This window comes from Corvus cornix, chromosome 1A, assembly GCF_000738735.6.
Source record: "Corvus cornix cornix isolate S_Up_H32 chromosome 1A, ASM73873v5, whole genome shotgun sequence".
Taxonomy (NCBI): domain Eukaryota; kingdom Metazoa; phylum Chordata; class Aves; order Passeriformes; family Corvidae; genus Corvus; species Corvus cornix.
The window spans coordinates 2,487,950-2,509,312 of record NC_047057.1 but is presented as its reverse complement, the minus strand read 5'-3'; the positions used below and the strand labels follow the sequence as shown (position 1 = coordinate 2,509,312).

At 50.9% G+C, this 21,363-nt stretch overlaps 1 protein-coding gene across 1 annotated transcript in view; it reads right to left on the bottom strand.

The window, feature by feature from the left end:
- PODXL (podocalyxin like) overlaps positions 1-21,363 on the bottom strand; it is a 45,062-nt gene that overhangs the window by 5,963 nt on the left and 17,736 nt on the right. The window contains exons 2-7 of the mRNA XM_039571224.1: positions 10,547-11,383; positions 8,266-8,420; positions 7,703-7,768; positions 1,361-1,517; positions 487-548; positions 231-395 (exon numbers count right to left, since the gene is read on the bottom strand). Of these exons, the coding sequence (XP_039427158.1) occupies positions 231-395; positions 487-548; positions 1,361-1,517; positions 7,703-7,768; positions 8,266-8,420; positions 10,547-11,383 (1,442 nt within the window). The remainder of the gene's footprint in view (positions 1-230; positions 396-486; positions 549-1,360; positions 1,518-7,702; positions 7,769-8,265; positions 8,421-10,546; positions 11,384-21,363) is intronic.

Here is a 21,363-nt window from a genome sequence, read left to right as displayed (position 1 = left end):
TCGTAAAAGTATTTCAAGAAATTTTTTGAGGGGCACAGCTGGTTTTTGGAATGGGGTTTTGGATTGAGAAGGCCTTTCTTATTCAAATTACAACCGAGGGTGGTGCCCACTGGACAAGCCAGGATGTCTCCACCAGCAGAGACAGCAACACTGATGATCCTCATCTCCTGAAGATGCCTCTGGGATGAAAAAAGTCTTGGGATACCTGTCCCACCCCCATGCCACCTCACCTGGTCCTTCTTTTGGGAGAAGCGCTGGTGGCAGCCGTAGATGGCTGCGATGAGCAGCAGGGACCCGGCCAGGGTGATGATGGTGATGATCAGGGGGGTGCTGAACTCGTCGTTGATGGTCATGTCCTCCACCATTTTGTCAGAGGTGATGTTGACGATGCCAAGCTGCCACAGAAGGGACAGGTCAGGCTCCTGTGCCACCCACCTTTGGGGAACAGCCATGGGGTAGCTGTGCCGTGACCAGGGACCCACTTACCTCCTCTAACTTCTCCTTCTTCTCCTTCAGCCCCTTGAAGACTTCTTCAGAGTCCAAGCGAACTGGGGGAAGAAAGAGGCTTCAGTGAGCACAAGGTGTGGAAGGGATGTGCCACCATCCCCTGGAGGATGTGCCACCATCCTCTGGAGGAGGAGGATGGAGATGTGTGGGGATTAACCTAACCCTTGTAGGTGCTCCACAGCCAGACAAGGAGCCGGGATCTCTTCTGGAAGGGGGCAGCCCCAGAGCCCCCAGGCCCCACCATCCATCTCCAGTGGGTGATTTACGAGCAAGCCCAGTGAGGGGCCATACTTTGCTCCTCAAGGATTAGTCCCCAGTGCCTGGGTGCCTTCCCTGAGGATGGATGTGGAGTCTGGACTACCCATGCAACCCCTGCTCTGATGATGAGTAAGAGCAGGATGGAGCTCAGGCCTTCCTGCCCCTCATGCTAGGGCAGCAGGATGTCTCCATGTCCCCAGCACCCCAGTCCTAAAGCAATATTTGGGCACCCCCAGGCTGAGCTGGGTATTCCAACAGGGCTCTGTCATGGGCAAGAAGCTGCTTTCTGTGGTCTTTGGGGAAGGATTTGAACTGGGCACTTGATTTTAACCATCTGGGAGGGATTTTTCCTCCTGGAGACTGGTTCCTGCCTTGACTCAACATGGCAGAGGGATCTGGTGCATTCCTTGGGGCACAAAGCTCATTTCTGGAATTGTTGTACCTCTCCCAACCACTGGGATGGGGCAGCCACAGGAACAGAGTCCCTTGGCCAAGCTCTAGTAGACCTGAGGGCTCTGCCAAGCCTCCAGCTCTGGGGTCCCCAGTTCCAGTGCCACCCTGTCCCACTGCAGCAGGAGGGTGGGATCATACTCACGGTGCAGGACCACGCACACGGCCCAGCAGTGGGATTGGGGCTCGCAGGCCGTCAGCGTCACCGTGCACCTGTCCCTGCTGGTGTCGAACGCGTGCTGGGCCGTGGAGCAGAAGCTCTCAAAGAAGGTGGTGTCGTTGCTGGCAGCCTCCCACTCAGCCTGCAGTGACAGTGAGGGTCAGCAGTGCTTCCCCACCAGGGACTGCCCAGGAACATCCTGCCCCATCGCCAGGGGTGCAGGATGTCGCATCCTTATAGAATGACCCCTTTAAGACTGGATGTGCCACTCAGTGCCACGGGCTGGTGTCGGGGTCTCCTCCCCCTGCCATGTAGCCCTGGGAGAGGGGCCCTGAGGGGACAGAGATGGCGTTTCCCGAGCCCCTGGTCAGCCTCGTTCCCCAGTGGCTGTTTTGTGTTCCCCTGCGCGGGCAAGGACCCTCGGTCTGGGGATTGTGAGAGTTCCTGGGCAGAGCCCCGCCCATGCAGCTGGAGAAATAAACATCTCTGAAACATCTATCAAGAATTGGTCCATATATATTTCTTTTCCACGGCCTCCTTGTTTGATACACGTGTTGCAGTATCCCCACTGTAACAAATGGTGGGGAATGTGAGCAGAATGATCCCTGATCCCTACAGCAACTGATTGTGAATAAATTCTAGAAACTGTGGATTCCTCTTCTTGTTTTTGTTTTGCTGTTCCATCTCTAAACTATGGAGGAACCATGGGAAGACTCTTGGCTTTCAGAGCCGCATATGGACATTTATCTTAAACTTGAAAAGATTCTTGAACAACGATTTGTAAATTTTAGCTTAATTCAAGCTCAAAAGGAACTGAAACACTTCCTGGCATGGTTGTTCAAGAACTTTTTCTATGTTTCTTGGGATTTAATTCTTACCAAAGACTTTTGGAAGACCGTTTGGACACAGTTAATTTTTGAGTCAAAATATATGCCGATGGAAGAATATTTTCGTGAATATTATTTAATTTCCGAGACTGTTGAGCAATGTCAGCTGTGTCCTGGCTCAGGGAAGCCTGCCTCAGGGACCGTGCGAGTCTGGTTGACAAGGTGGTATTGGGTCATAGGTTGGACTTGATGATCTCAGAGGTCGTTTCCAACCACACAGATTCTGTGATCTTCCCTCATCCCTTTGCACTGCCTGCCTGCCGCCAGCCCTCCCAGGGAACAGGAAAAGTTTAAAAGTAGTTTCTTTACAAGAAGCCGAGCTCTTGGCTGCCGTTCCTCACCGGGGCCCTGCACCAGCCTTATCTGTGAGCCGCAGCTTTTGGTGTTCCAGGAATAGCAGGTCCCTGAGGGAAGCGAGGCGGGGCTGGGGAGGCCAGGGGGCCACAGCAGGAGCAGGGCAGGGCTGTGCAGCCCCACAGTTCGCCCCCAGGCATCTCCAGCCTTTCTACCCTCTGTCCCCACCAACACAGGTCCCTGTCCTGCCTGGAGCTTCCCCACAGCTCTGTAGGCAAGAGCAAGAGACAGTGCCTTGCTTTTGGATAGAATCGCAGAGTGAATCGCAGAGTGGTTCGGGTTAGAAGGGACCCAAAACATCATCCAGTTCCACCCCCTGCCATGGGCAGGGACACCTTCCATAGACCAGGTTGCTCCAAGCCCCATCCAACCTGACCTTGAACGCTTCAAGGGATGGGACAGCCACAGCTTCTCTGGGCAAATTGAAGCATCCCTGGAGAGATGGTAGAGGGGTGAATGGAGCCCACACTCCCTCTAAGGTGTTTCTGAAGTTCTTTGCTTGATGCTTCGTAGCATCTGGGAGCTCAGCAGAGGGGATCACCCTTCTCCATGCACAGGTCCTGATGTGTGGATGTGGCACTTGGGGACATGAGTTAGTGGTGGATTTGGCAGTGCTGGGTTAATGGTTGGACTTGATGATCTTAGAGGGCTTTTCCAATCTAAACGATTCCATGATTCTGTGCACAGGCCTGGCTCTCACAGGTCCTGTAGGAGAGGTGCTGTATATACAGCTCCTGTGTGCACAAGTCCTTCGTGTGCAGATGCTCCTGTGTGTCAAAGTCCTCAATCCATGCTGAAATGAAGTACGTGGCTGGGAAAGGCTCTGCTCCTGCCTGCTGCATCACCCCAAACCCTCCCCTCCCATCCCAACAGCACCGGTGGCCGGCAGCACCCTGCTTGCTGCACTCCAAGGATGGGAGCTGCCCGGCCCGGGGAGGCACCTAATCTCACCCCATCTTATCTAAATATTTGGGAAGCAGCAGTGGAGACAGGATGCACTTGCCAGGGCGGAAGGCCGGCCCCGGGTACAGTTCCAGGGCGAGCTCAGCATCGTGAGGCCACTGTCCCTTGCCTGTCCTTTCGCTTTGCACCGGGAGAATTTCCCCGGGGCCCCTCTGTGGGGTTGTACCGTCCCTGGGAAAAGAGCTGGGTGGGGAGTCTGCCCCCAGCCCGGTGCCGGGACAGCCCGAGGGCAGCATTCCCTGGAAAGCTGGTTCCCAGCTGGACGCGGTGGTTTTATCACGTCTGGACGCTGGGTTGTGCTCCTACGCTTGGAATGTTGAGTGTTCAGTCCCTGGCTGTGCAGCAGTTGCCGCTTGGCAGAGGCAGGGAAAGCCTCTGCTGCCCCCCTGCATCCTCCTTCCCCAGGCTTTGCCGCAGCTCTGCTTTCCTCAGCCCTCAGTAACCTGTTTGTCCCTCTGCCATCCCATGGGGGGGAAAAAGGACCCTGTTTTTGGGTGGGGAGGGAAATGGGATGCGAGGCTAAAACCTCGCTGAGACCGCTTCACTGGCAGCTGGTGAGCAGTGCCTAAAGCCCTTCAGAGGGTGCACTGGAGGGACTGGCCCTTTCCAGGGCTGGAGAGGGGCAGGGTGAGGCCGCTGGGCAGGCAGGGATGCCCCTGGCAGCTCCCCCTCCGCCGCCGGAGCCGCTCGCATTCCTTGGCCGGAGTTGACAGGCGCTGCCGAGCAGCTCGGATCCGGTTCCCACACTGGCGGGGACCTAAAATCAACATCCCCGAATGAGGTAACAGCACTTGAGTCAACAAACCACCCCTGCCAGCTGCACGGGATGAGGGGGGACCACGACCCTGCTCGGTGAGGGAGTCCCTCTGGCTGCTCCAGGGACTGTCCTGTGTCCCCAGAGCAGTGGGTGGCACACAGCAATTCCAGTGGGCTCGAGTGCTCCTGCTGTGGCTTTTGCACCTCCCACTGCAGCAGGTTCTGGTGCTCCCCAGTATCCACTGACTCAGCTCCTTGGGCACATTTGTGTCCAGGTGGGGGACACGATGGAGGAGGAACCCTGGGAGAGGGACATGGGGTTGTGTGGCTCAACCACAGCTCAGGCTACACCAACCACCTCTGCCATCATCACTTCTTGCTTCACCTAACTCATTTTAGGGTTGGGATGAGGAGCAGAGCATCCGTCCATCCGTCCGTCCATCCATCCGTCCATCCATCCATCCATCCATCCATCCATCCATCCATCGCTTCCAAGGCAGGAGCAACCCAACTGAAAATATATTTGTGAGCCAGACCTTGGGAGAAGTCATCCTATGGAATGTGAGGCATTGAGCTAATAAGACTTACTGAAAAAACTCATTAAGATCCTGCTGTAAGCAAAGGAAGGAGAAGTAGAAGGTGGGGGAACATGGACCAAACTGTTCAGCACTGCTTAAAGCATCATCTGAAGAGGAAGGATCCAGGGAACCAACCAGCCTGTGAAATGCCTACAGTCCACAAAGCGGTGCCAACTGTGTATTTGGCTTTTTTGGGGGATTTATGGCTTGAATTCCCTTTTTTTTCTGGAGAAAGTGAGGTGTGGTGGGGTGAAATGTCTGCAGTTCCTGGGTTCAGTCCCAACAGTTGCTGGTGTCCCCCTGTTGTTGGTGCTGCCCCACCAGCCCAGCTGTGCACAGGGTGTGTGGCTCTGCAGTGTCCTCTCCCCTGCCCTGTGGGATTCAGACATGTCCCCCATCACTGGTTCCCCACGTTGCCCTTGATGCTTCCCTGGTTTCTTGCTGGATCTGAATTTTGAGTACAATGCCACCCCGACTCTGGCTTGTTCTCGGAGCAGGATTGGAGCTGTTTCTGGAACACTCCTCCTTATAGCACACACTTTCCTGTTTTCCCACGGGCTGTGAAACGCAAAGGATTTTTTCACTTTGCTGTCAGTATTTGGCTACAGACGTGTTTACCGGGCCTACAAAGCAGGGAAACCAGATAGTGCCATTTCTCTGTTATCTGCTCAGCTTGGGAGGCACAAAATGGGCTGCAATTCTCAGGAATATGAGTGGAAAGTTAAGGGCGAGCGTGTGGGAGGCGCTTTGGCAGCCGAGGAGGGCAATGGGATGGGAGGATGCACCCTTGCAGCCCTGCAGCCTTTCTGTGGCTGTTTTGGGGCGTAATTGGCATTTTGTGCTAACAATGCTCTGGCTCGTTGTTACACCCAGAGGAATCAAAGGGAAACAGGGTGGGAGACTCCCTGGCTCGCCAGCTCCAACGCTGCACGGCCCCGGAGAGGGCACAGGGGAGTGGTGGATGATGCCAAGATGTGGTGTCTGCCCATCCCTCAGCTCGCTGGTGCTTCCCAGCCTCACCATCCCTGCTTCCAAAAAGCCTCCCAGCACAGCTCTATGGGAAGGACAGCTCCAGACAGAGCATCCCAGTGCTCAGGAGGAGGGGGGAAGCTTTAAACACCAGCATGGTCCTAAGTACTTTTAGTCTCCAAAATTGGATTTTGTCCAATCTGATTGAATCTTTTTATATATTCAATACAAAATTCAATGAGAAGCTTTCCCAGCATGAACCTGCAACTGTGTCCAGACATTACATGGGGAAAGGAATGGTCTCAGGAGAGACTGTCCTGCTGGGGCTTCATGGAAATAAGGTCCCTCCTTGGAATCATCCTCAGCATTAAGGGCAGCATCACTATGGACATCACCACTTCGGCAGGCGTGTGGGCAAGGAGCACTCACACCCAGCAGCAGCCAGAGTCAGAAGGTGAAAACAGGCAGCAGGCAGGTGCTTTCCCTCCTCCAGGAGTACAGTGGGTGATGTTGGGAGCTCCAAGCCCTTTCCAGGGCTGCCAGGCAGGGCCATTTCCCAGGGACAGGGAATTTCAAGAGCTGCTGTGCTGACAGTGTGTCTGAAGGGGTTTTGTGAACACAGTGTGGCTTCACTTCCCTTCCAACTCAGCTGATTCTGTTCACTTAGGACAGGACAGGGAGTGGCAGGACAAAGGGGAATGGTTTTAAATTAAGAGGAGAGATTTAGATTAGATATTAGGAAGAAATTCTTTACTGTGAAGGTGGTGAGACACTGGAGCAGGTTGTCCAAAGGAGCTGTGGCTGCCCCATCCCTGGAAGTGTCCAAGGCCAGGCAGGACAGAGCTTGGAGCAACCTGGTCTAGTGGAAGGTGTCCCTGCCCATAGCACAGGCTGTGAGAAGGTCCCTGAAGTGCCAATTTTCCATTGCTTACACTGCCAGAAACCAGAGCATTATCATGCCAAAACCCACCCCTGAGCTCTGCCCACAATCACTCTGTCAGGACCTCGCCAGCCATTTACTGGTGTCTCTTCCTCTTTATCACCAACTTAAAACTTCTTCCTATTTGGAACTTATCAGTACAGTGCATCTTCACTACTGCAGGAAGCTCACAGCTTCCACAAGAACCATTCTGAATGTGGATATCCCTCAGGAACACCAGCAGACAGTGCCCACCCACCAGAAGGGGTCTTGGTGTGTGGTCATGGGTTGGGCTTGCCTGTGCCCAGAGTTTCCACCACACTGTACTTCTCCTTGGTCTTGTAGAGGGTCTGAAACAAGTGAAATGGAGTTTTTTCCTCTCACTTTAGGGTTCTGTGAGAGCACTGAGGAGCACAGTGAGTCTCAAACTCTGGGCTCCTGTCCTCCCCAGTTGCTCTGCAGTTGGATGCCACCCTACCCCAGTGTGAGGTACAAGATCTCACAAAGTACACAATAACTGTGGAAGAACCCCTCATTTTTTTCTTGAGTTTTGGCACAAAATTCCAGCCCCTCAATTTAGGCAAAAAGCTTTCCTGCTAGCTTTTGTATAGGGAAAGATTTACCTTTTAAAATTTCCCATTTATCTTTCTGTAAGAGCTGAGTGGGCTCAGCTGAGACTTCTACTTGAAGAAGACCACACCAGACTCTTCTCCTCCTGCCACATCCCCCACTGGTGACACTGCTGAGCCTGGGTTTGCATTCGCCATTATACACTGGTTGCATCTTTGATGAAATTTCCTCATTTCTGAGCATTTTCTCACATGCTCAGAGCACCAGAGGTTAAAAGCTGAACATCCAACAGCTGCTAATCCTCCATGGCAGTCAACAAGTTGGTACTTACACAGGTTCTGGGTTCCTTCAGATAAATGGTGGGCCCGGTATGTTGCACCCTGTCTTTACAGACGAGCTGGAAAGGCAGAAGAAAAGCAATTCTCAGTGGTGCACAAAGATTGGAAGGACAGCTGGTCACCAATCCAGCAGTCCATCATTTGTTTCCTGGGAAAAGAGCCTGACCCCCACCTGGCTGCACCCTCCTGTCAGGGAGTTGTGGAGAGGGAGAACGTCTCTCCTGAGCCTCCTTTTTTCCAGGCTGAGCCCCCCCAGATCCTTCAGCTGCTCCTGGTGCTCCAGACCCCTCCCCTGGACACGCTCCCCTTCACCTCCATCCCCATTGTCTCTTCTCTGGAAAACTGCAGGAGAAATGGATGGGAGTAAATGACCTCTTAAGGTCCTGTCCAACCCAAACAGTTCTGTGATTCTGCAACCTGGAATTACTTTCCTGGCAGATCTCTCTCTCTCTGACACAGAAACAGTGAGAAGAGCCGCAGGCTTCACGTGCACATGGGATGGCAGCTAAATTAGCCCCACTGCCAAGTGCCCTCCTTCGCATTCTGGTGCTGTTACCTTGTTTGAGAAAGAAATGCTGGGGTGCTGGTGGCCAGGACTGCAGCTGTCTGTCTGTTCCCTCGGGGCTGGGGCCGATGTCTGGGCACTGGCAGGGCTCTGGGAGGCACTGGTGGGTTTGGCTGATGCAGATCCAGCATCGTGGGTACTCTGGTCTGGCTCCCCAATATGCACCAAAAAACAAGCAGAGAGACACTGACACAGTATAGAGGATACAGCTGGCACAGCTCTGTTAGGGGTCAGCTCAAAATCAGTTTTTAGCTCTAGCCCTGCATCAAAGCTCGTTGTGTCAAGGGCTGGAGAGTCTTTAAGTTGTTTCTTTAATTTTTTTTTTTTTTAATGAACTTTGATACAGAAAGAATATTATTACTGATTTTATTTTCTGTTGCTGAAACCCATCAGAGTGTTCTGGAAAGAGGAATCAAAGGCTATTGGATTGTTGTGTGTGGGTAGCTGGGCAATCACTTAGAAATATGGAGTGACCCTCATTTCACTTTATCTGGGGTGTCTTCCAGGGAAATTTCCTCAACAGGGGCAGACCTGGCTCTCCAGGACCTGCCACCCACCTCTGTTAGGAGGGGATGTAATGCCATAACCTCTGCTGACTGCACCTCCACGGAAAAATTCCAGGGTCCCAAGCTTAGAAGTGGTGCCTGGTTCTACAGGAGACAGCCTGGGGTGTCCTGCCTGATATTCCAGAAGGTCACAAGTCCCAAATCTACCAGGCCCATGCAGGTGTCTCTGATACCTGAGGTCACCTCTGAGGACTTGGTTAAGGTCTGTAGCATCGTAGAATTATTTGTGCAGAGGAGTAGTGCAAGGAGCACAGCAGCCTCCTGCCTCCCCAGATCCCTTTGAAGGCAAGGACCCTCATCCCCAGCTTCCTAATTGATCCTGAAGTGGTGGCAAAGAGAATTAAAATGCCACAGGATGTTCACAGCCTGTTTGCTTCTGGGACTCCTGCCTCTTCCACAGCAAAGATGAGGGCTATTTCTCTCCCAGAAACATTCTGAAGGCTCCAGGAGAGAGTTCATTCCAAACCCATCTGTTTCTCTTGCATTCTGTCAGCTATTTATTAAATATAAAGGGTTTTTTAGACCTCTTCAGGCTTAATGCTTGGGGTCAAATTTGAATTAACATAATTTTATATATCGTCCTTCACTGGAGAACAGTCCTGTGGAGCCGGAGGGGAAAGAAAGGTAAAAGAAATATCCTTCATGAAAATACCCATTTCACCTCATTCCTGCCCACACATGAAAACATGACCTGAGAGAAGACAGTGAAGATGGGCCTGCAATAAAACCTTGGCCCATTTAGTGATGCCCACAGCTGGGAGGCTGAATGGGGTGGAGATGGTTTTTGAGTGGCTTCTAATTACAGGTAACTGGAAATTGGGTCAAGAACATCATTTTCCAGGGGAAGATAATAAAGGGCTTCAGTGTGATCACAGCTTTTATTCAGAGCCACGTGAGCTGAACCCACAATCCCAGCCAAGTCTGGAAGGCTCCATGGAGCCCTGGCAGTCCTACAGGGTGACGACTTCCTTGTAAATGCCACCAGACAAAATGCTGGTTTGGGAGGCTAAACTGTGCCTCACCGGGACACTTAGGAACTAGCATGACTCTGTAAAGCTCCAGAGGTGGGAGAAAACACCTTAACAGTGTTCAGCAAGGTCCTAAACAGCATGTGGACACTCCTAGTGCTGCTTAGACAGCCGTGAGCAGCTAAAGCCCTCCCACAGCACTGATGAACGTCCTACCAAAGTCAGACTCCTTAGGGGTTGTAAACTCGGAGTTTAGCCACAAAATCTCCTTAGTCACCTAAAGCTCGTTTTCTGTGCATGCCCAGACAGCCTTCCCTCAGCTGTCAGCTGCACCAGGGATCCTCCATGGGCAGCATTCCGGGGGCTGTCAGGCTGCTTCCCCAGCTCTCCCGCGTCAGTCCCCAACCCATCGCCGCCGCTCCCGTTTGCCATCACTGGGGATCGAGTCGCTGCAGTTGATGGTGCTTCAGGCACCGTTTGGTCCATCCAAAAGCCAATGCCTGTGCTTTGCCAGTTGATTCATTCCTTGAATTTCACTGACTGCATTGACTCGACCCCCACCGAGGACAACAGGGACCTAAACGCCTGCTTGTCACACAGACAAGTGCGCTGGAAAGTCCTAAAATGACACAAGGTAGTGACAGCCCATCATGACAGGAGGTGTTTAGGGTAGCTGGAGGAAGAGACTACAAAAAAGCCTCCCCAGCACAAGAAACCAAGGTTCCTGTCTTCGGTTACCTGCCCCAGGAGCTGTTGTGGTGGCTGCCTCTCGGACTGTGTCTTTGCTGCCAGCTTGTGATGTCGGAGGGGTGGAGAGGGACGGGGATGTAATCAGAGGGATAACAGATGTGCCAGTGCTTCCAGGACTGGTGGAAGGGATTAGTCCCTGGACTGGAGAACTGGAAGAAGAAGGAGGCTGCTTGGTGGCACATGAGGAAGGAGAGACAGCACAATCCTTGGAGCTTTGGAAAGGGTCAGTCCTCGGCACTGTGGTGCTCACAGCGGTGTTGGACGAATGATCCAAAGGCTGTTTTCCCTGAGGCTGTGTGCTGGGAGAGGATGCGGTAGCAGTCCCTACGGCTCCTGGAGGACTGATGGCACCAGCAAGGACAGTCTTTGCGGTAGTGATGGTCCCCAAGATTCCCGAACTGGCTGTAGTATTACTGGGCTGCTGGGAAGTAGTGGCGCTTGCAGCAGGGACGGCTGTGGGGGTAGTGGCGTTGTGTGAAGAGCTGTCCTGCCCAGATGTGGGGGCTGATGTGGTGGTGGTGTTAGCCAATGTGGTCCCTGATGCTGTGGGGGTGGTCCCTCCCACTGCAGTAGGTGACATTGCAGCGGGGGATGATGACGCTCCCACGTTGGTGGTATTGGTGGTGGTGCTTTGAGCAGTGGTTGTCGCAGCGATCTGAGTGGGTCCTTTGTCAGTCATAGTGGTGGCGGTCGTTTGGGGTTGTTTGGTAGGTGACAATGCAGAGATGGCTGGTGAGATCCCTGTAGTGTTTGCAGGGGTAGTCCCTGTGATGGTTGCTGCGGTAATGTTTTGTCCTAGGCCTGCATCATCCTGAGACCTGACACCTGGGGAAAAATAAAAATGCCAAGGTAAACTCTGAACTAAGGAAACAGCCCTTGGTTTCCCATCAGAACAGGTATTTGTAGAAATAAACACTGGCATAAACCACGAGTCATTCACTCAGGGCTTGCCTCCTGCTCTCCAAAGTCGTATCAAATTCCACGTTCTGGTATCACTGAGTCCAGCAGGAAGTAGAGCAGAGGAGGACAAGAGGGGGAAACCTGAGGAACCTCCAAATGTAGTCAAACTCACAGGACTTCAGAGCAAGAGCAGGAGGACAAGACCTGCTGGGTCTCAGGACAGAGGTCTCCCTCAGATGGGAGGTCCACCAGCTTCCATGCAGAGCTCTGCAAGTGGTTCCCAAAATAAAGTAGATCCAGCCCTTGTAAGGGGACAGCCAAGGGATGCACTGACTGCAATTGTCCCTCCCTGTTATAAAGGTCTCTCACATCCCTGAAAGCGTAAGGTGACACAGAATCACAGAATCATTGAGGTTGGAAAAGACCTCCAAGATCATTAAGCCCAACCAATTACCTCACATTATCACACACAAAGAGATCTGCAGTTGGCTTCTGAAGAATACTTTAAACTTTCAAATAATGACCCTGTTTCTCAGTGGGGGATGCAGCTGAAGGACAACTCGCCTGACAAGAGAGAACTCTCCCACTGCAGAGAGCTCTGCAATGTGCTGCAATGCCAAAATGGGGTATTTTCACTGCTAAACCAGTATAAAAACCTGTGTCTATTCTTCTGTTTGTAATCACTGCAGGAGCTCCAGAACTGCCATGGAGAATTTCCCCAAATGGTGACCACCAGTTCTGGGCTCTTGCTCAAATTCACCCCAGGAAAAGTTTGACCACTTTTTCACCTTTCAGGAACCATGGGCTGCGTTGAGCCACTTTATGTGGATCCCTCTGCAGTCAAGGCAACAACCTGATTTGGGGAGAAGGTTCTTCCATTTGGGAACTGTGCAGAAGAAATGCCATTATTTTTTATTTCCCCATGAAGCGCTAGTATATTATTTCCAACTCTCTAAAACAGGAGTCACACTTTCAAGGATTGATTTTTAGCCTAATGCTGCTCTCCAGAGATCTGCTTTGTTCCTCTGGGCTGGCACACAGGCAAAGTATCTTCTCTTACAGAGCCTGTCTATTGACACTGGTTGTGCATGGAAGATCTGATGAAAGGTCAAGTTTCTGGTGGGAAAATTTAACTCCACCATGTCAGGATCTGGCTTGAGAAGAGCCTGGGAAGTGGGATTTGGGATGAGGAGGCTGCAACAGGTTTGAGGTCCTGTGGGAGATGCCTGGGAACAGAGTGGGTTTGGAGAAGGCAGTGGAGCTACAGCTGGGCCTTGCATAGCCATCCAGAAAGTGAATGGAATGGAATGGAATGGAATGGAATGGAATGGAATGGAATGGAAATGAATGGAATAGAATATAGAATATTTCAGTTGGAAGGGACCTACACTGATCAGCTCATACAACTGTCTCACCATTTCAGGGGAATCACAGTACCATAGACTGATGTGGGTTGGAAGGGACCTTAAAGCTCATCTCATTCCAAACCCCTTGGGACACCTTCCACTATCCCAGGCTGCTCCATCCAGCCTGGCCTTGGACACTTCCAGGGATCCAGGGGCAGCCACAGCTGCTTTGGGCATCCTGTGCCAGGGCCTCCCCACCCTCTCAGCCAGGAATTCCTTCCCAATGTCCCATCTAACCCTGCTCTCTGTCACTTTAAAGTCATTCCCCCTTGTCCTGTCCCTCCATGCCCTTGTAAAAGTTCAGACCTCCTCCCAAAACACGGTTTCCCCACCAGCCACTGGGAGCAGCCACTCCTGGAAAGACAAGGTGTGAGTTTAACTGAAAGTAGCAGCATGAATTATTTTAGGAAACACTTGGCTTGCGAGAAAACATTTCCATTACATCTGCAGGAAAAGAGCTTTTGTGGAGATAAGTAATATTTCCTATAGGCTGACCACTGTCTGCAGGAGAAGAACAGGTAAGGAAGCAAAACACCATCACAGGGACCTGACAGATAAACCCCAGGTGCAGAAGATAAGAGAGGGTTTTATCTACCCACCTCCTTAGTTGTGTTATCAATTTGTGTGGCTTGAATTGTCGGCGATGGTTGTACCAAGCTGGGGAGAGCCCAGGCATGCAGTGAGCCACAAGATGGGTCTGTCCCATAAATAGGGTGTAAAAGTTTGACAGGGGGGTTGACAACAAAGGAGGCACAAAAAATCCCCTGAAGGTAGGACCAATAAAAGAGACATAAAGAAAGAAAGGGTTTGAAGGAAGGAAGGAGGAAATCCCCCACTGCTCTTGTTTCCTCTTCATGCTGCGGCCCCATCCCAGAGGGGCAGAAATTAAAGGCTCCAAAGAGAGGTCAAAAAGACAATTCAATTCAACTCATTCCAAGAGAAAGGGATAGGACCATGGCTTGGCTCTACGCCAGTCCTGGTGGCCAGCTGGGACCACCCTGTGATCCAAGGAACCAGGATCCCTGCCCCAGCACTTCCCTGTCCGACCCCAGGGAGATACAGCTAAGATTTTACCACTTTTAGCAAAAACTGAGGGCAAAAGCCCAAACCAAGGGGTTGTTCTGCTGATGGAGAGGTCTGGTGAGATCCTCCAGGCTTGTCCTGGTTGGGGTGGTAGCAGGGCGTCTTTTGGGGCACACACAGGGACACAGCCCAAAAAAAGAAACTGGGAGAAGAACCAAGACTCAAGCTGGCACCCAAAAATCTCACTGGTGTTTTGTCTTTCTGTATCTCTGCATCCACTCCTAGTGTTCCTCTCCACTAAGGTCAAGAGATGTTAAAAGATCCATTTATTCTTCCTCATTAAGCCAGGTCGAGTGATTTAAGTGGGATCAAGCATCATGGGCTGGACCCACAACACACCAGTGGAGAGAAGCTGCTGCTACAGCTGGGTGATGAGCAACAACATCCATCCCCACACCCCTCCTGCAGGTTTTTGGGCACCTTTCTGTCAGCAAAATTTACCTTTTCTCTCCATTAAATGAAACTGTTTTCTCACTGCTGCTGCACAAGGTGCTGCTGCAGTCACGGGGCTCAGTGCCTTCCAGAAGTTTTATTGCTCTGAGCTTAATGTTGTTGTTTGTCCAGGGACTCTCTCTCACTGAAGGTTTGGGAAAAAATGTATTTCATTTAGAAAAATTGCTTTTTTTTGGTGTCTTGCAGGATCACCACCCACAGAAGACCTGGCTTAGGCAAACCAACTGCAAACTTAATTCCAAAGCAGAAACAACTACGGAACAAGCACCACAGTCCCAGGAGTCACTGTTTTCCTTCCACACGTACTGTATCTCTTTCAAATGCCAGAAAATGTTTTTTTAATCTCTTTCTCTGCCACTGGCCACCTGTGCCAAATTTCAGTGGTGGACCCAGGGGTAATAACTGGTAATGAGCCCCTGTTTGCCTGGGCTAGTCGCCAGTATTGCCTGACAACTGTCCCCAACAGAAGAAACAAAAAGGATTTGGTTGAAGGAGGAGAAAACCCCTGGTAAGGACAGCCAGACAGGACAGGATTATGTTCAGGGCCCCTTCAGCATGAAAATTACTCACAAAAGATACAGTAAGTCTTTTTGCAGGGAACAAGTGATCCCTTCACACCGTGAGCCCCGCAGATAAAAGGATTTAACACATCTGTGAGAGAGGAGGAGGAGGAGGAGGGTGGAGGAAAGATCCTCCAAGTTATCACTCCCCTTACCCAGAGGAGACCCTCTCCAGAAGAAAGTCCACTTGAACTGGACCAGAGTCCCTCACCCTCTTTTCCAGAAGGCAGAAAAAAGCCACCTGCCCCTGACCTTCCTGGCTGCATTTTGGCACGCCAAGGCTGCTTTTTTGATTTCACTTTTCTGGACCGTCACCAATTCCACATTTTAGGGAAGATGAGAGCGATTCATCAGCTACCAAGGTATTTTGATAAGCACTGGCTGCAGAGAGTCTAAAGGTTGGTCTGCACTTCTCTTCTTTCATGTATCCCTCAGAAACCCCAGACCTCTGGTGCTGGGTGTGGGGTAGGTCTGTGGGAGGAGGCTGCAAGCCCGCCACTCATCCGTGAGCTCAGCGGCCAAGCAGGAGGAAATGAGTCCGCTGCAAAAACATGATTTCATGTCCGGATACGTGTATCCCATGACTGTGCCTGCGATATGGTGTGTCTGGGATGGGGACAGCCAGGAGGGGAGAGAACTTTCCCTTATTGCTAATTACCCACATGGGCTTGTTCGCCCCATGTGGGAGGCTGGAAGTGGCCCTGTGGGCGCTCGTGGATAGGGCTGGTGTGGGAGTTCTCTGGTCAGGGGCTGGTGGGATGTGAAAAGTCACCCAAAACGTAAAAGGAAAGCTGAGCTGATTTGTGCCAACACAGCTCCTCGCAACAGCAGTTACAGACACAATTTTGAGCTGCTGTGCACCACCTCTAACCACAGACTCATGGAATCACAGAATGGTTTGGGTTAAACAGGAGCTTGAAGACCCTCTAGACCAACCCCCTGCCTTGGGCAGGGACACCTTCCACTAGACCAGGTTGCTCCAAGCCTTGGCCTTGAACACTTCCAGGGATGGACCAGACACAGCTTCTCTGAGGGCCTCACCACCCTCCCAGGGAGAAATTTCCTACTAATATCTAATCTAATTTCCTACTAATATCTAACCTAAAGTGACTCTCTTGCAGTTTAACCATGCCATGGAGTGATGCTCTGGTTGTAACCTCCATGCAGAGAGTACGTGGAATTTTGCAGGCTGGGGAAGGCACTCAGGGGAGAAGCTTTTTGGAAAGGTCAAGGCTTGGACCACAAAATGAGAATTAAACAGGCTCAAAATGCAAAGTGAAAGGACATGTCCTGTCCATCCTCCTGCAGCCCACCCCAAGCCAGCAATTAATTCCCTCTCCACGCAGCTTCTCTGATTAATTCCCTGCCCAACAGCTTCCTGCTTCCTATTTTGGTAACGCCTCCCCCTGTCTCCCCTCTGTCCACCTCGTTGAAACAGCTCAGATATTGGCTGAAATTCTATTAATAGTGAGAAAAGGAAACTCAAAAGAATAACTTAGGAAATGGTGGGTGACACACCCCACACCAGCAGGCTGAGCCCGGCTCGGAGCCTTACGCCAGCCAGCTCCTGCTCCTCCCAAGGCGGGATGAGAAAGCTAAGGAGCCTGAGCAACCCAGGGAAGGGGAAGGGATGTGAGCCAGGCCCTGAGGAAGTTCCTATTTTCCTCCTCGTTTTTGCAGCCTTTCCTGATTGAACAGGGGCAGCGGGTTGAGTTCATCAAAGGCAAAGCAGGGGCTGAGGCTCCGGGGGTGGCCTTTCCTAGGAGACAGCATTTGCCAAAGTGAATGAGGAAGCTCCTGGACGTTCCTTTGCATTGCAAGAAGCTCCTGGGAGCAAGGAGGGTTTTATCCACCAGCTGCAGTGCAGCCGTGTCTGAGGTGCAGCAGAGCGCAGTCGCTGCAGAGGAGAGGAAATCTGTCACCTCCTTTTGAAACTGTGAGAGAGATCAGATTGGCAGAATATCACAGAGCAGTGTTATTTATCCTGGAATTAAGCTGGGCTACCAGAGCAAATGGTTACTTCACAGAGTTTTTAATTTTGCCTGTGCAGAGGCTCTTTCCCTTCCATCAGCTTAGGGATAGATGGATCCAAGCAGATTCTTCCTGAGCTGCCGGTGGAGATTTTAGTGAGGGATATGGTACAAGGATGGTTTACACACCCTGGCACTCTCCATGTCTTAAGATGCATTTCCTAATGAGCATCACCCAACCCCTTTGCTGCCAGGCTCACCATCAGCTTTATGAAATGGCTTCACCCAGGCCAAAGATCAACTTGTCTTCCTGGGTTAGAGAATGGGGAAAGATCCAACATCAGCTGCCAGAGCATTAGCCGCTAATCCATCAGACCAATCATCCAGTGCACACATATCCTCTCCAAACCCCTGCCAGAATAAAAACTGCTGCAGAACACTTTTGATAGAATTGCTCTGCAAAATATTAAAGATGAGATGGAATGGCTGGGTCTAATTAGTGCTGCAGGAACACCTGGGGAGGGGCTGCATCAAAGAAGTGTGGGCAGCAGGTCAGGGGGGAGGATTCTTGGCTGTGAGAGTGGTGAGACCCTGGCACAGGTTACCCAGGGAAGCTGTGGCTGCCCCTGGATCCCTGGAAGTGTCCAAGGCCAGACTGGACATGGCTTGGAGCAGCCTGGGATAGTGGAAGGTGTCCCTGCCCATGGCAGGGGGGTTGTAATGAGATGATTTTTAAGGTCCTTTCTAAGCCAAACCATTCTATGGTTCTATGGAACGAGTGTGCCTGGACTGTGATTTAGAGCCACCGGATTTATTGTCAGCAGGGAACCTCCTTTGCCCTGCTGTGAAAAGACTCTTGAAAAAACTCTTCAAATTGCTGCTGTTTAGATTGTGCATGGAAGTGACAGTGAGACCAAGGCAATAATGCTGACGAGTGCCCTCTTCTCTGCTGTCAAATTAAGGGAATCTGCAGCCACAGCCTCTGCCCTGAAAAACCTTCACAATAAACCCTTACTGTCTGGACTTGGAACAGGGCAGGGGGGGAATGGATGGACTTCAAGCTCCAAGCAGATTTGCTTCATCTCCAGATGGAGAGGAGCATCCAGGGCTTCCTACTCCACTGCCAGCCTGAAGATACCCCTTGGCAGGAGATCTGGGGCATGTCCTCACAGCATTTTAGCATAATCTTGAGGACTCTAAGTCTGCAGCATTTTGCAGTGAGTCACATCCCTACAGTAGCCACAAGGCCACTCTGCTTCCAGAACCGGGAAAAATTCAAGTTGTCCATATTTTTACCGAGTACAAGTAACCCTTAAGCCCGAAGAGTAGGACTTGAAGCAAACCTCACGCGAGCTTTGGCTGCTTCATCCTCTCTGTTAGATCTGCCTGGCTTTATTTTATTTGCACAACAGCCTTTAAAACCTCCTTGATTTCAACCAAGAAACCCACCCGCAGCCTGGTATGCTTCTCCTGCCAGGACTGCAACACATGTCCCCAGAACCCAGGTTTTGATGAACAGGGATTTTCTGATGAGAAAGCTGCTTCATTAACAAATTCCCCATCAGCTCTTTCTGCAAGTATTTGAGCCAGCTCAGCTCATCTGCTGTTTCATTTGGAAGTACGACAAATATTAAAAATAATCATCCCAAGGCACACCTCCCCACACTCCTCTTTCCCTGCAGCCCTGACTTGTCTCCTCCTCCCTCCCTTGATCCCTCTTAACACCACATTTGGGGAGGTAGAAATGGGTTCATTTGCTGCACTAATTAATAACCAGACAGTGGATTTGAGGGAGCAGGAGTATCTCAGTGTTCCTCACTCTCACCTTCTCAAAAGCTTTGTCATTGAATTGCCCTCTGTGCCACGCTTGGACCACTCCTGAATTTCTCCTCAGAGTCTGGGGTTTGCCAGAAATTTGTGATCAGGGGCATTTTTCACTCAAATGGACCCAGCTGGACCATCCCAGGCAGTTCTGCACCCCATGGCCAGAGGTGAGGAATGCCGGCAGTGGGAAGTCCAGCCTCTCTTATGGATAAACATAGGACATCCTATTTAGGATAGTGTCTCCATAATTCTTCTCATGGAAAATCTGTGGCTATCCAAGAAGTGAAGGGAAAGATGAAAAAACCACCAGAAGGAGACAGGAAGACCACTGTGGAAAATGAAATCTCCGAAATCCTTCACAGGAGGTTGTCAAGGAGGCAAACAAACACAAACACACATGCTCACCTCTATCCACGCAACCCACAGGCATTTTTCACGACTAAGCCTGGAAATATCCTCTCCCATCAGCAGCTGATGGTATTTTTAAAGGACCTGACTGCAGCCCTGCACCCTTCCCTGGGCTGCAGAACGAGCCGGGGTCTCTGCAGCCAGAAACACCTTGTCATGGAGGAAATGGCACCGGAGCTGCTGGAGCGGAAACGTGAGGAGCATGAGCCAAAAAAGCCTCATGTCCCAGCCTGACCAGGCCCTCCACAACACAGAGCGTGGCCATGCTCCTGTCCTGCTCCTGAATCCTTTATATCACTGGAGTGGAACTATCCCACAATGACCTTGCTGCTTTGAAGGACCATTTGTGGCCTGTATCAAGCGAGCATCAATCACCCATCGGCTGAAGGACACGGTGTCTGGTACATTTAGCCCTGACACCCCTCTATTTCTGCAAAAGTCACACAGGACTTTGGAAGAAACTCAAGGTTTACACTGAGTGATGAACCAGAAAAGTCTCTCTATATCAAGGTAAAACCCAGGTGCTTCTGCCCCAAAACAGTGGCGATGAACCAACACAACATTGAAAACCACAGGAAAACCATAAGAACAAGGAACTTTGTTACACACTGAATATCTGGGATTTTTCTTCAGTGTTGTAAGTCTTTAAGATGGTCTTTCAGGCTTTTGTCTGTGAACAAGTGCTAAAAAAACCTTTTTTTTTTTTTAAGAAAAGGCAAATACGTTCAAAGTCTAGATATGTCTGAATTTGGAGAGGAATCTCAGGTCCATGGGAAGGACCTAAAGACTGGGGCTGCCAGATTGGGGGTTCCACCTTGACCACATGAGGATCCCAACCAGCTTCACCACCTCTCTCCAGGGTGGAAGAAGGGTTGGAGGAACTTCACCACCTCTCCCTGGAGTTGAGGGCTGGGCCATAAGCTGATTCCAGCACTAAGGAGCTATGGAGCTGCCTGCAAGGTGGTGGGAAGGAGACCTTTGGAGAAGCCAACACAAGGAGCTGCTTGGCCAAAGCATCAGCTTTGCTCTTGAGGGCTGAACTGTCACATCGCAGCAGCCCCTCCTGGGGACCTGACCTCCTTTCTCCAGCCCTGCCACTCACCATCGAGGGTGTCTGAGGACACAGATTTATTCATTAAGACAGAGGAAAAGTTCCTCCCCCTGCTTTTCACCTCAGAAAGATGAATCACCCCTTGCTGGCTTTTCCTGGAGGACTTCACTCCAGACAGCTTGGGAAGGAGTGAGGACGTGAGCCCACGAGACAGGAACTGATCTTTATTCAGCCTGATGGCTTGTCTACACAGGGGTACTCAGAAAAAATTAATCTAAAATTAAAAGGAGGTATGATTTCAGAGTGGATTAGTCAAAGTGCACACAACCCACCAGGTGGCCACTCTTGTTCAGCTTTAAATCAGTCTCTATTTAATTTAGCCTAAATGAAGTAGGTTAAATCAAATCAAAGTCTCCTCAGCTCTCAAAGCTGATGATGGGGAGCTGATGCACTTTAAGAAATATAATTCAGGAGAAATCTGGTGATGGTCCCCACAAAAACAAGCTCCTAAATGTTGCATTGACCAAACATTAGGGATGGGGCACAACTTCCTCCCCAGCTGAGGTTGCCCTAATTCCTGGGCATGGAAAGCTCTGATTGATGTCAGATTTGATGTCACATCATAGAATCATAGATTAGTTTGGGTTGAAACAGATGTTTAAAATCTTGTCCAACCCCACTGCAATGAGCAGGGATATTTTCAACTAGATCAGGTTGCTCAGAGCCCGGTCCAACTTGGTCTTGAACATTTCCAGTGTTGGGGCATCCACAGCTTCACTGGAAGAGCTGTGCCAGCATCTCAGCACTCCTATCAAAAATCTCTTCCTTGTATCTAATCTAAATTTAAAACCATCATTCCTCATCCTACTGCAACGGACTCTGTTAATAAGTTTGTTCACTTATCTTTCTTATAAGCCCCCTTAACTACAAAAAGGCCACAATCAGATCTCCCTGGAACTCAGTTTTTCTCAGTTTTTGCCACAGAGAAAGGCAGGATCACAAGAAGGCAGTGGAGAGAGCACCCTACAACTTGTCAGGTGGCATGGGGGATGAAATTCCTCGCCTTGCTCTCCTCTCCAGCTGGCTGGGTCCATATTTGGGTTCACGCTGAGCAAGGCAGGGATGGAGCTGGCCCTGAGCTACTCATCCT